We start from the raw sequence: 12,031 nt of genomic DNA on the forward strand, positions 1-12,031 counted from the left end.
AGAGACAGTGCGATTGGCACAGGACAGAGCAGAGTTTAGGGCTGTTGTACATAGGGTCGCTATGAGTCGCAAGCGACTCGACGGCACATAACAAACAACATACTTGGACCAGGAGGCAGTCATCAGAACACAGTGAGGAAACACTGTAGTTTTAAATAAAGAAAGGTGTATGGCTGGGATGCATCCTATCTCTATACCTCTTCAACCTATATGCGGAACAGATCATTTGGGAGGCTGGGCACTATGAGGAGGCAGGTAGCATTAGGATTGGATAAAGTCTCATCAACATTTTTTGTTATGCAGATGATACAATGTTGCTTGTCAAACTGAGGTGGGCCTAAGGCATTTGTTGCAGAAGCTCAAGAATTGCTGCCTACAATATAGATTGAAGCTCAACATCAATGACTATTTGTGCCTCAGATAACAGAAGAATTGATGCCTTTGAGTTGTGGTGTTGGAGAAGAGTATTGAGCATACCACAGACTGCTAAGAGAACAAACAGGTCCATTCTGGAGAGTGTGACACTTGGCTACTCCTTGGAGGCAAGGATTTTGAAGCTCCGTCTGACACACTTTGGACATGCTGCAAGGAAGGAACAGTCCTTGGAGAGGGACATTATATTTGAAAAGGTGCGAGGGACAACACAAGAGAGGAAAAACCTTGATGAGATGGATTGACTCAGTAACTGGGATGATGGAGGTAGGTGTGTCAGAGACAATGAAATTGGCTCAAGCTGTTCAGAGCTGTTGTACATAGGGTCATTATGAGTTGGAGTCAACTCGACAGCACATAACAACAATTGATATAATGAAATCTGTACACTTATTAAACTTCTCATGCCTTGAAAAATTCTGTATTAATTATACAGATCACTTGGAGCATCCCCTTAAGAACCCATAGAACTTCAAAACACAATCTCTAGGCAGATGGCTCGGCATTAAAAACACATAAAACCATCATGACACAAAGATAATTAAGTTTCATCTTACATTCTTTGGGCATATTGGTAAGAGAAACTATTCCTTACAGAAGGACATTATGCTTGGAAAGGTAGAAGATCAACAAAAAGAGGAAGATCCTATGCCAGATGATTGACACAGTGACCAGTGCAATGGGCTCAATTATATCAGAGATTGTGATGATGGCACAGGATAAGATTGGTTGTTCACAGGGTCAGTGTGGGTTGTACTCGAGTTGGGGGCAGCTAACAACAACAAAAGCATGTATTCGTGCATACACAAGCACACATACTTGTATGTCACAGACTGACCTGTGATCTCACTAGACAGGATAGTAAGCTGAGAAGAGGGGGACCCTTGTACTATTAAGAAAGAACTGCTACGAGTGGAGTGTGTCCCTTTAGACCTGGGTTTCTGCATAAGGAAAAGTCCTTGGAATTGGGAAGGCCAAAAAACACACAGGTCTCCAGGATTTCCAGGCTACACACTAAAGGAAACAAGGACTTACTTCCACATCTAATAGAGGGAATGGGTCTTCCCCTGGCCTGGTATCCTCAACTTGAACTCTAGTCTCCTAAACTTCAGAGAATAAATTTCTGTTTGTTAAAATGTTATGTAGTGTGATTGTTGTTCAAAATGGCTTTCCTATAACACAACCTTTGACTTTTGTGACATGGCTGGGTGGGAGCATATAAACAAGGTGTATAGATTACTATAATGAGTGGACTGATCTGTTTTTCTATCTCAACAAGCTTAAATCAAATAGATGTAGAAGCAAAAGATTGGAATCTTGGTACTAGCAAGAAAGAAGCAGCAAAGAATATAGCACAAGTCCTGTGGAGTCAGGAATTTCTGCACAAGACTAAGACAGACTGAGATCAAGACACTGCAGTAGCAGAGAACCAGACTGAAGTGAGGCAGAGCTGACCTGGGACAGCTGGTCACAAATCCAAATCCAGGGGCTTTTCCACAAGCTTCCTAGAGGGATAGGAACTGACTTAGGTATGACACCCTAACTGGCAACACAGAGAGAGCTCTGTAACATGGACCTAAAGCTGTGAGGCTGAAAGTCAAAGAGCTCCAATCACGCTTGTAAGTAACAGAAGTCGATCCTATTTCCATCCTGAAATGTAATCTGTTCTCTTCCCTAATAAATCCCATAAATGTGAGTATAGTTCTGTGACTTCTATGTAGTCACTGCAACAGATTAGCAGACCCAGAAGCAAAGCAGTGGAAGCCTTGTAAGGGTCAGGTGAGAGTAGAATTGGCAGAAGCAGATTCAGGAGCATGTCTGACCTCTCAGAAAAGGCATGTGCTGTGGATGCTGTGGATGGCGGCTCTTGCCCTTCGTGGTGTTAGTAGAGGTCTGATTCAGCAACCCCAAAACAACTCACAGTTGTTTGTTTGGGGTTTTTTTTTGTTGTTGTTTTACATAAATCCATCTACTTGGGGTTTGTTGTACCATCAAGTCACCTGTGACTCATAGTAATCAACAGCTTTGAACCCTGCCCTATCCAGAGCCAGTCTCACTGTCTCTGACACACCTACACCCATTACCTCTGTCACTGTGTCAATCCATCTAATTCAAGGTCTTCCTCTCCTGTGCTGTCCCTCCATCCTTCTAAGCATGATGTCCAAGGTCCCTCCTGGCAATGTGCTCAAAGTATGTCATACAGAGCTTTAAAGTCCTTGTCTCCAATGAGCAACTTGGTTCCACCCTATCCAGAACAAACCTGTGTGTTCTCTTGGAATATTCATTACTCTTCTCCAGCACCACAATTCAAAGGCATCAGTTCTTCTTCTATCATCTGAAGTCATTGTCCAGTTCTCTGATGCACAGCAAATAATTGCTAAGACATGGCCAGGATCAAGCACATTTCAGTCTCAAGACTGACACTGTTGCCTCTTCACCACTCTTGAGAGGTCCCTGACAGCAAATTTTCCTAATGCAATTCATCTTTTGATTTTCTGACAGCTGGTGCCAATAGTGTTGCCTGTGGAAGTAAGCAAGATGAAATTGTGAATAGTCTCAATCTCTTCTCCATCTATCATGGTCTGCTTATTGGCCCAGTAGTGAGAATCTTGGTCTTCTTCACAAAGAGCTTTAATCCGTATTGAAGACTATAGTCCTTGACCTTCTGCAGCAAACAATTCAATAAGGTTCTCCTCAGCTTTAGCAAGCAAGGGTTTGTCATCTCTGTAACACAGGTTGTTGATGAGTTTTCCTCCAATCCTGATGTCACATTCCTCCTCATAAACTCCAACCTCTCGAATGATCTGTTCCACGTATAGATTGAAAGGTATGGAGACAAGACACATCCTTGACACACTCCTTTCCTGATTTTGAATCATGTAGTGTTCCCTTGCTCTGTTCTGAGGACTATTTCCCGGTCCAAGTATAGATTTCACATGTGCACAATTAAGTGTCCTGGGTTTTCCACTCTTTTCAAGTTTAGCCACAATTTGTTGTGGTCCACATATTCTAATGCCTTTGCATAGTCAATGAAACACAGCCAGCTATTCCTCTGATACTCTTTGCTCTCAGCCAAGATCCATTTGACTACCCATCTGACATCATTGGATATGATGTCCCTAGCACCACAGCCTATTCCAAACCCAGCTTGCACTTCTGGCAGTTCTCTGCTGAAGTACTGCTTCAGTCATTTTTGGATAATCTTCAGCAAGATCTTGCTTGTGTGTGGTATTAGTGATACTGTTCGATAAGTTCCACACTCTATTGGATCATCTTTTTTTTGAAAGGGTATAAATATGCATCTCTTTCAGTCAGTTGGTCAGGTAGTTGTCCTCCAGATTTCTTAGGACAACCTGGTGAGCACATCCAGGGATGTACCTTCTTGTTGAATAGATGTCAACTGGAATTCCACCAATTCCTGGAACCTTGTTTTGCCAGTTCCTTCTGAGAAGCTTGAATTTCTTTCTTCGTCACCACTGCCTCTTGGTTACATACTGTTTCATGAAATTCTTCCATGTCAGCCAATTCTTTTTGGTACAGTGACTCCATGTACTCCGTCCATCTTCTTTTTATGCTCCCTGGATCATTCAATATTCTGCCCATAGCATCCTTAAGTTTTGCAACTCAAGACTTATTTGTTCTTAGTTCCTTCAGCTTAAGAAATGCTGAATGAGTTCATCCCTTTTCATTTTCTGACTTAAGCTTTCTGCACACTACATTAAAATACTTTGTCTTCCCAAGCTGCTCTTTTTTGAAATGATCTGTTCAGCTTCTTAATGTATTGATTACTTCCTTTTGCTCTGGCTTCTCAGTGCTCTAGTGCAATATTCAGAGTCTCTTCCAACATTCATGTCAGTCTTTTCTTCCTCTTCTGTCTTTGTAATGACCTTTTGCATTCTTCATGGATGATATTCTTGCTATCATCCCACAACTCATCTTGTATTTGCTCATTAGTGTTAAAGGCCTCAAAACTGTTCCTGATATGGTTTATATGGTTTTTAAATTCTGGTGGGATAGACTCAAGGTCAAATTTTCATTCTTGTGGATTTGATTTTATTTTCTTAAGCTTCAGTTTCAACTTGCATATGAGTAGATATACCATATCCCAGCATTGTTGTTGTTGTTATGTGCCATTGAGTTGACCATGACTCATAGTGACCCTATCTGCAATAGCTCTGAATCCTGCCCTAACCTGAGCCAATCTCATTGTCTCCTACCGCTCCCCCCTTAGCTATCCCATACAGTACACAACACTTTTGCAGGTGAGCTGAGGACTTTCCCTCTGGCTTGCTGAAAGCCATAATTCTCTCGAATCCTCATTCATTTTGCATAGGAAATATTATGAATAAACCAACCTAACTTTTGCCTTCCTCAGTCATCTTTCCCTGTTGTATCAATCATATATGAGTTAATTTGCATTACAGGGCAGAGCCCACATTAGTTCATTAGATTTTGTGGTGAGTGATCAGAACAGGATGGTGTTGATGCCAAAGCCACCTGCTCAAAACTCAGCAGAGGCAGCTATGAGATTGGAAAATAGAGAGAAGGGGAGGGGAAAAGAATTCTTTAACAGAGTCTTGTCCTCTGTCCAACAAAGACATGATTCCCAGAGAAAGATAACAGTCACAGGCTCAAATAGCTGAAGAGGGCAAATACTCACATATAATATGTTGGATAAAGTCCTTCAAAATACCAGCAATGCTTTTTGGCTTCTGTGACCTGGAAAGAGAAGGAAGAGAAACTTCATCAGTGGAAATCAGTATATTGTTTAAAACAGCTGACAACATAAAAAAGAAGGCTGAGTGAATATAACCTGCATCTTCGACTAGCTGCAGCTGAGATATCCATCTCCTTTCTCATGAGTTTTTAGCTCTTTATTTTTTTTTTTAATTGGAAAGAAAATGTCCTTATTGGGTTTTTCCCCAATCTTTTATAACTCTAAATACACTGAGGCTGGTCATTTCATTAATAAACTAGAAATACAGTCCATTTAAAAGAAAAATAAACAGGGTAGGGCACTTTGGCTAGCTAAAAGATGATAGAAATAAAGCACTACAAAGATTTTAACTTCTCCCCAATTTTCATATTTTAAAGACTGTTTTCCAACTAACATTTCTAGATCTCTACATTCAGGATTCTCTCAGCATACTCCCATCTTCTCTCATCTGCAGGGGTAAGAAAAAAGAAGAAGGGGAGCAATGATGCCTCCTCTGGTGCTTTCTGGATAAAATTAAGAATTCAAAGCCACAAATCTCATTAAAGAAATAAAAAACACTGGATACAACTAAAAAAATCCATTGTCACAGAATTGATTCTATTTCAATAGAGTGGAACAGCGCCATGAGATTTCCAAAGCTGTTAATCTCTACAGGACTTTTTTCTTTCTCCTAAGGAGCAGCTAAAGGTTTCAAACTATCCTTCTGTTTAGCCGCCAAATGCCTTAACCACTGCAACATTTTGATAATTTTCATTGCTGAGCCCTTCCTTCACGGAATGCTTCCTAACAGAATATCAGCTATCAAGCCACCTACCAAATTGGTCCAGTGAGGATATTGTCTCATAATAAGAATGACATATACTAGAGATGGAAAAGCCTGATGAAAATACCCCAGAAGTGAAGACCAGGGACTGCTGGTCAAAATCTGCCAGGAATGTCATGGTGGAACTATCAAGTTTAATACCTAATGTAACATTAGTCCCAGGACTCAGGGTAGAGCCAGATGAATGAAGACATGGTCAAGGGAGTTTGGAAGAGATGAGTAAGGGGGATTTCCTGAGAACCCTCAAACACCAGGGGGCTCTCAGGTAGTCCTCACAAGAAAGCCAATGAGTAATATGGGCAAAGATTACTATTTGGGTTCTTTAATTTGTTTGGTTTGGATTATTTAATTGTTGAGATTGCTGCTGCTAAGCCAATTCTGGTTAACATAAATCTGTTGCAGACCGAGGGACCCAAAGAATGGAATAATTTTATAATTATTAATAATGACACAAACAGCCAGGAATGAGATAGAGCAGAGAACATAAAACAGGGGGCCAGCAGTTCTCCACTGAAGACCCTAAGCCAAGCTTCTCTGTATCTTTATTGAAAATTATCAGGAAGTAAATCACAAAGAGAATTCAATGCAAATGAAGCCAAGCTCTTTCTATTGAAAACCTTCTGCTTGACTCAGGAGGGAGGGGTTCACAGATGCAAGAATTTGGTATACCCTTAAGGATTGCCTTGATGCCTCAGGGTGAACTCTAGCTCAGGAAGTAACACTCCCTCTGTAGGGGGTCCCTTGCTGTCTCCTGTCTGCAGAGAACAAACAGCTCATTTTCTATGATCTGTCACAAGAGAAATCCTAACTTATAAATCTGTAATTCCTTCAATTCCTGAACAAGGATTTTCATATACTATTTGGTATAAAGTTTGGCTTCCCATAGAAATCCCATGTGCAGAGCAGAACTGTTTTAAAGGATTCTGCGGCTGTGATCAGTCAAAAGTAGATTTCCTGGCCTGTCCATATCTGAGTGGCTTTGAACCATCAACCTTTCAGCTACTAGTCAATTGTTTAAACATCGGTGCCAAAGAACTTGACATTATATTAAATTATATTAAATAATTTATATTAATTATATTATATTAATTAATTTATATTAAATTATATGAAATAAAAACCTCAAACCCAGCAATTTACAAAGACCTTAAAGAGCAGAGCAGAATTGCCCATAGATATTTCAAAATGCTTGTCTGTCAGATACTTTTCTAAATCTGAGCATTCAGATTAAGACAGACTAGGAAGAAAATTTAGCCATCCACTTATGAAATAGCAGGCCTTCGAAAACCCTATGTACAACAGAACATACTTAGACTAGCAGATAGGGCAACAACATATATGGAACTTTCAAGTATGGAAATAGTAAGGAGGAGGAAGAGTAAGTAGACACCAGTAGTTGGAACATGGAACGTGAGAATTATGAATGTAGGAAAATTAGCTATTGTTAAGGAAGAAACGGAACACATAAATATCAACATATTAGGTATTGGTGAGATGAAATGGACTGGAATGGGACATTTTGAATCAGATGATCATATGATCTATTATGCTGGAGATGAAAAGGTGAGGAAAATGGGGTTGCTTTCATAGTTAAAAAAGTCATTTCTAGATGTGTCTTGAAATATAATATTGTCAGTGACAGGATAATATCCATACACATACAAGGAAGTCCAGTGAATACCACTATCATTCAAATATATGCACCAACAACCAGAGCCAAAGAAGAGGAAATACAAGATTTCTACCAACTTTTGCAGTCAGAGATCAATCGAACATACAATCAAGATGCATTAATAGTGATTGGTGACTGGAATGCAAAATTTGGGAAGAGAGAAGGATCAGTAGTTGGAAAGCATGGACTTGGTGACAGAAATGAAGCTGGAGATAGGATGATAAAAATTCTACCAGCCAAGGGAACTCTGGTGGCCTAGTGGCAAATAAGCTGCATTGCAATCCCAAAGAGGTGTGGTTCAAATCCATCAGATGCTCTGCTGGAGAAGGAGAAGCAATCTCCCTCTGTGCCAGTTGGATCTGATTTGACAGTATGCAAGAAAAGGAAATAAAGAATTAAATTAAAAAAAAATTCTACCAGCCACCACAACAAGAAAAGGTAAATAATCCAACAGTAAAATGGGCACAGGATATCAACAGACACTTCACTGAAAAAGACATTCAGATGGCTAACAAGCACATGAAGAAATGTTCAAAATCCCTAGCTCTAAGAGAGATGCAAATTAAAACAACTATGAGATATCATCTCACCCAAGTCAGAATAGCAAAACTTAACAGAACAGTAAGCAACAAATGCTGGCGAGGTTGTGGAGAAACTGGAACCCTTATTCACTGTTGGTGGGAGTATAAAATGGTGCAACCACTGTGGAAGGCAGTGTGGAGCTTTCTCAAAAAGCTGGAAATAGAGATACCAGTTGACCTAGCAATTCCTAACGGGAATAGACCCCAAAGAGACCATACTGACATCCAAGCAGATATAGGCACACCCATGTTTATTGCGGCTTTGTTCACAATAGCAAGGAGTTGGAAACAACCTAAGTGCCCATTAACAAATGAATGGATAGAGAAGCTGTGGTATAGTCACACAATGGAATACTATGCTGCATTGAAAAACAAGGAACTCATGAAATATTATTCAAAATGGGTGACTCTGGAGGACATTTATGCTGAGTGAAGTATCTCAGTCACAAAAGGACAAATACTACATGTTGCCACTATTGTGGCAGGACTGACCTTGGGGTTGGGGAAAGACTGAGAAAGATGGGTTCAATAATGTATACTGCATTGAAACAGATGAGGAAGAAAACAAGTTTAAAAGGGATATATGATTAGGTATTTTTGTCATGACAGGAGTCTAGAGAGAATGATACATGGTGGAGTGGACCTGGGGGTGGGTTTGTAAAACAATGAAAGAATTTTACTTTTACAAGAGGGTAGTGTACTAGGGGGGAGGGTTGGGTGAGGAGAAAAATGCAACAATGAATGAATGGAAATTCAAAATCTCTGGAAATTTTTACTGAAATGAATAGTAAGTGTAAATAAAACAAAACAAAACCCAAAAAAATCCCACAAGCACAATGATTTATTTGTTGCAAATAAATTTTACAAGAAACATAAACGCAGGCTATACACATGGATTTCACCTGATGGTATGCATAGGAATCAGATAGATTACATCTGTGGAAAGAACCACTGGAGAAGCTCACTATCAGTTGTGAAAACTAGGCCTGATGCTGATTGTGGAACAGATCACCAACTAGTCATATGCATGTTTAAGCTGAAACTAAGGAAAATGAAATCAAGCCCACAGGAACCAAAATATCACCTTGAGTCTATACCATCTGAATTTAAGAACCATTTCAGGAACAGGTTTGTGGTCTTGAACACTAACGAGCGAAGACCAGATGAGGAAGATATCAAGAATATAATCCAGGAAGAGTGCAAAAAATCATTACAAATATGGAGGAGGAAGAAAAGACCAAAATGGAAATCAGAAGAGACACTGACTATTGCACTGGAGTGCTGAGAAGACAAAGCAGAAAGGAGAAATCAAGACATTAGGGAGCTGAACAGATGATTTCAAATGGCTATGTGACAAGACAAAGTGTTACAATGAAATGTGCAAAGAGCTGGAGTCAGAAAACCAAAGAGGCCAAACTTGCTCAGCATTTCTTAAGCTCAAGGAACTGAAGAGGAAATTCAAACCTTGGGATACTTTGGGAAGAATATTGAGTGATCCTGCAAGTATTAAAAGAAGATGGAAAGAGTATACAGTCATTATACCAAAAGGAATTGGCAGACACAGTAGAATTTAATGAAACAACATATGAGCAAGAGCCTATGGTGATAAAGGAAGAAGTTCAGACTGCTTTGAAAGCATTGGCTAAGTAAGAATAAGGCCCCAGGGATTGATGGTATACCAGTTGACACATTTCAGCTAACAGATGCTGTCCTAGATGTGCTCACCAAGTTGTGCCAAGAAATCTGGAGAACAACCACTTGTCCAAATGACTGGAAGAGACCTATATTTGTTCCCATTCCAAAGAAACATGACCCAACAGAGTGTGGGAATTATCGAACAATATCATTAATATTACATGCAAGCAAGATTCTGCTGAAGAGTATCCAAAAACGTCTGGAACAGCACATCAACAGAGAACTACTAGAAGGGCAGGCTGGGTTTAGGCGGGATCGTGGTACTAGGGATATTGTAGCTAATGTTAGATGGATCTTGGCTGAAAGCAAGGAGTACCAGAAGAATGTATATCTTTGTTTCATTGATTATACAAAGGCATTTGACTGTGTGGATCATAACAAACTATGGCTGACTCTGAGAAGAATGGGAATCCCAGAACACTTGATTGTGTTAATGCAAAACCTATACTTTGACCAGGAGGCAGTTGTCAGAACAGAGCAGGGAAACATTGTATGGTTCAAAATTGGGAACAGTGTACGCCAGACAGTGTATATCATGTCTCCATACTTTTTCAATCTTTATGCAGAACAGATTATCCGGGAGGCTGGGCTCTGTGAGAAGAAGTGTGGCATCTGGATTGGAGAAAGAATCATCAGCAATCTGTGTTATGCAGATGACACAAACCTGCTTGCTGAATCTGAAGAGGTTCTGAAGCACTTGCTGTGGAATGTCAGGGACTACACTCTTCAGTATGGTTTGAGGCTCAATATAAAAAAAAAAACAAAGATTCTCACTACTGGGCTAATTGGCAACATCATAATGGATGGTGAAGAGATTGAGATTGTTCACAGACTCGGTTTGCTTGGCTCCATAGTCAACACTCTTGGCACCAGCAGCCAGGAAATTAAAACACATATTGTGATGGGAAAGTCTGTGGTTAGAGACCTCTCTAAAGTACAATTACCCCAGTCACCAAATCAATCCGTATCAAGGGCCTTGCAAAGCACAATATACCTGTCCATGGACTGGTCCCACCTTGCATCATGTCCAAAGTATATTAGACAAAGCTTCAGAATCCTTGTCTCCAAGAAGCAGTTTGGTCTTACCCTCTCTAGGACAAACTTGTTCTAGCATTCCATGACATATTAAATAACAGCACCACAGCTCAAAGACATCAATTCTTCTATCACCTCTAGCCATTGTCCAGCCTTCCGATGCATAGCAAGTAATTGCAAAGACCATACCCTGGATCAGGCACACTTTCGTCTCCAGACTAACATGGTTGCTTTTTAGTACTTTGGAGAGGTCTGACAGAAGACATTCCCAATGCAATTCGTCTTTTAATTTCCTGACTGCTGGTACCAAGAGTGTTGATTGTAGAGCCAAAAAAACCCTAAAGCTATTAACAATCTCAATTTCTTCATCATCCATCATGATACTGTCAGTCAATCAAAAAAGAGGTACAATAATGTAAAAAAATCACCACAAGACAGAGAGGGTATAGCCAAAATAGTTGTGGAAATAAAAGAAACACATGAAATTCTGCAATCCAGAATATTGAGAACAAAATGGCAAAAGGTTTTCCAACATGCTGAAGAGACAAAAAAGCAGAACAGAAGAGATAGAACAGAGAGCCAGTGATACGGAATACAAGAACTTCAATGTAAACATACTAGAAGAATAAACAAAAAAATCCTCACCAATGGTCTGATAAGTAACATCACGATGAACAGAGAAAGGACTGAGATTTTCAATGACTTCATCTTTCTTGGATCCTCAATCAATACACTTGGTATCAGGAGCCAGGACAGAAGATGTATTGCACTAGGACAGTGTGCCACTCTCCAAATTGTAGTAGAGTGACAGGATACAAAATAAATATACAAAGATCAGTGAGATTCCTCTACATAGAAGGAAACTTTGAAAGCAATAACATTTACAATGTTATTGTTGTTGTTGTTGTTATAAGCCATTGCAACTCTGTATACAATCGCTTTGATATCTTAAGCAAAATTTACTATTTCTGACACACCTACCCTTAATACTGCAAGAGATCTATATTTGTTCCCATTCCAAAGAAAGGTGACCCAACTGAGTGTGGAAACTACAGAACAATATCATTGATTTCACA

At 39.8% G+C, this 12,031-nt stretch overlaps 1 protein-coding gene across 1 annotated transcript in view; it reads right to left on the reverse strand.

Moving 5' to 3' along the window:
* LOC102867790 (vesicular, overexpressed in cancer, prosurvival protein 1-like) overlaps positions 1 to 6,090 on the reverse strand; it is a 74,893-nt gene extending 68,803 nt beyond the window's left edge. The window contains exons 1-2 of the mRNA XM_006898598.1: positions 6,040 to 6,090; positions 5,093 to 5,151 (exon numbers count right to left, since the gene is read on the reverse strand). Of these exons, the coding sequence (XP_006898660.1) occupies positions 5,093 to 5,151; positions 6,040 to 6,090 (110 nt within the window). The remainder of the gene's footprint in view (positions 1 to 5,092; positions 5,152 to 6,039) is intronic.
* Between the last annotated feature and the right edge of the window lie 5,941 nt (positions 6,091 to 12,031).

The sequence above is a fragment of the Elephantulus edwardii genome, unplaced genomic scaffold (genome assembly GCF_000299155.1).
Source record: "Elephantulus edwardii isolate Elephantulus edwardi_28Jun2011 unplaced genomic scaffold, EleEdw1.0 scaffold00234, whole genome shotgun sequence".
Classification (NCBI taxonomy): Eukaryota; Metazoa; Chordata; class Mammalia; order Macroscelidea; family Macroscelididae; genus Elephantulus; species Elephantulus edwardii.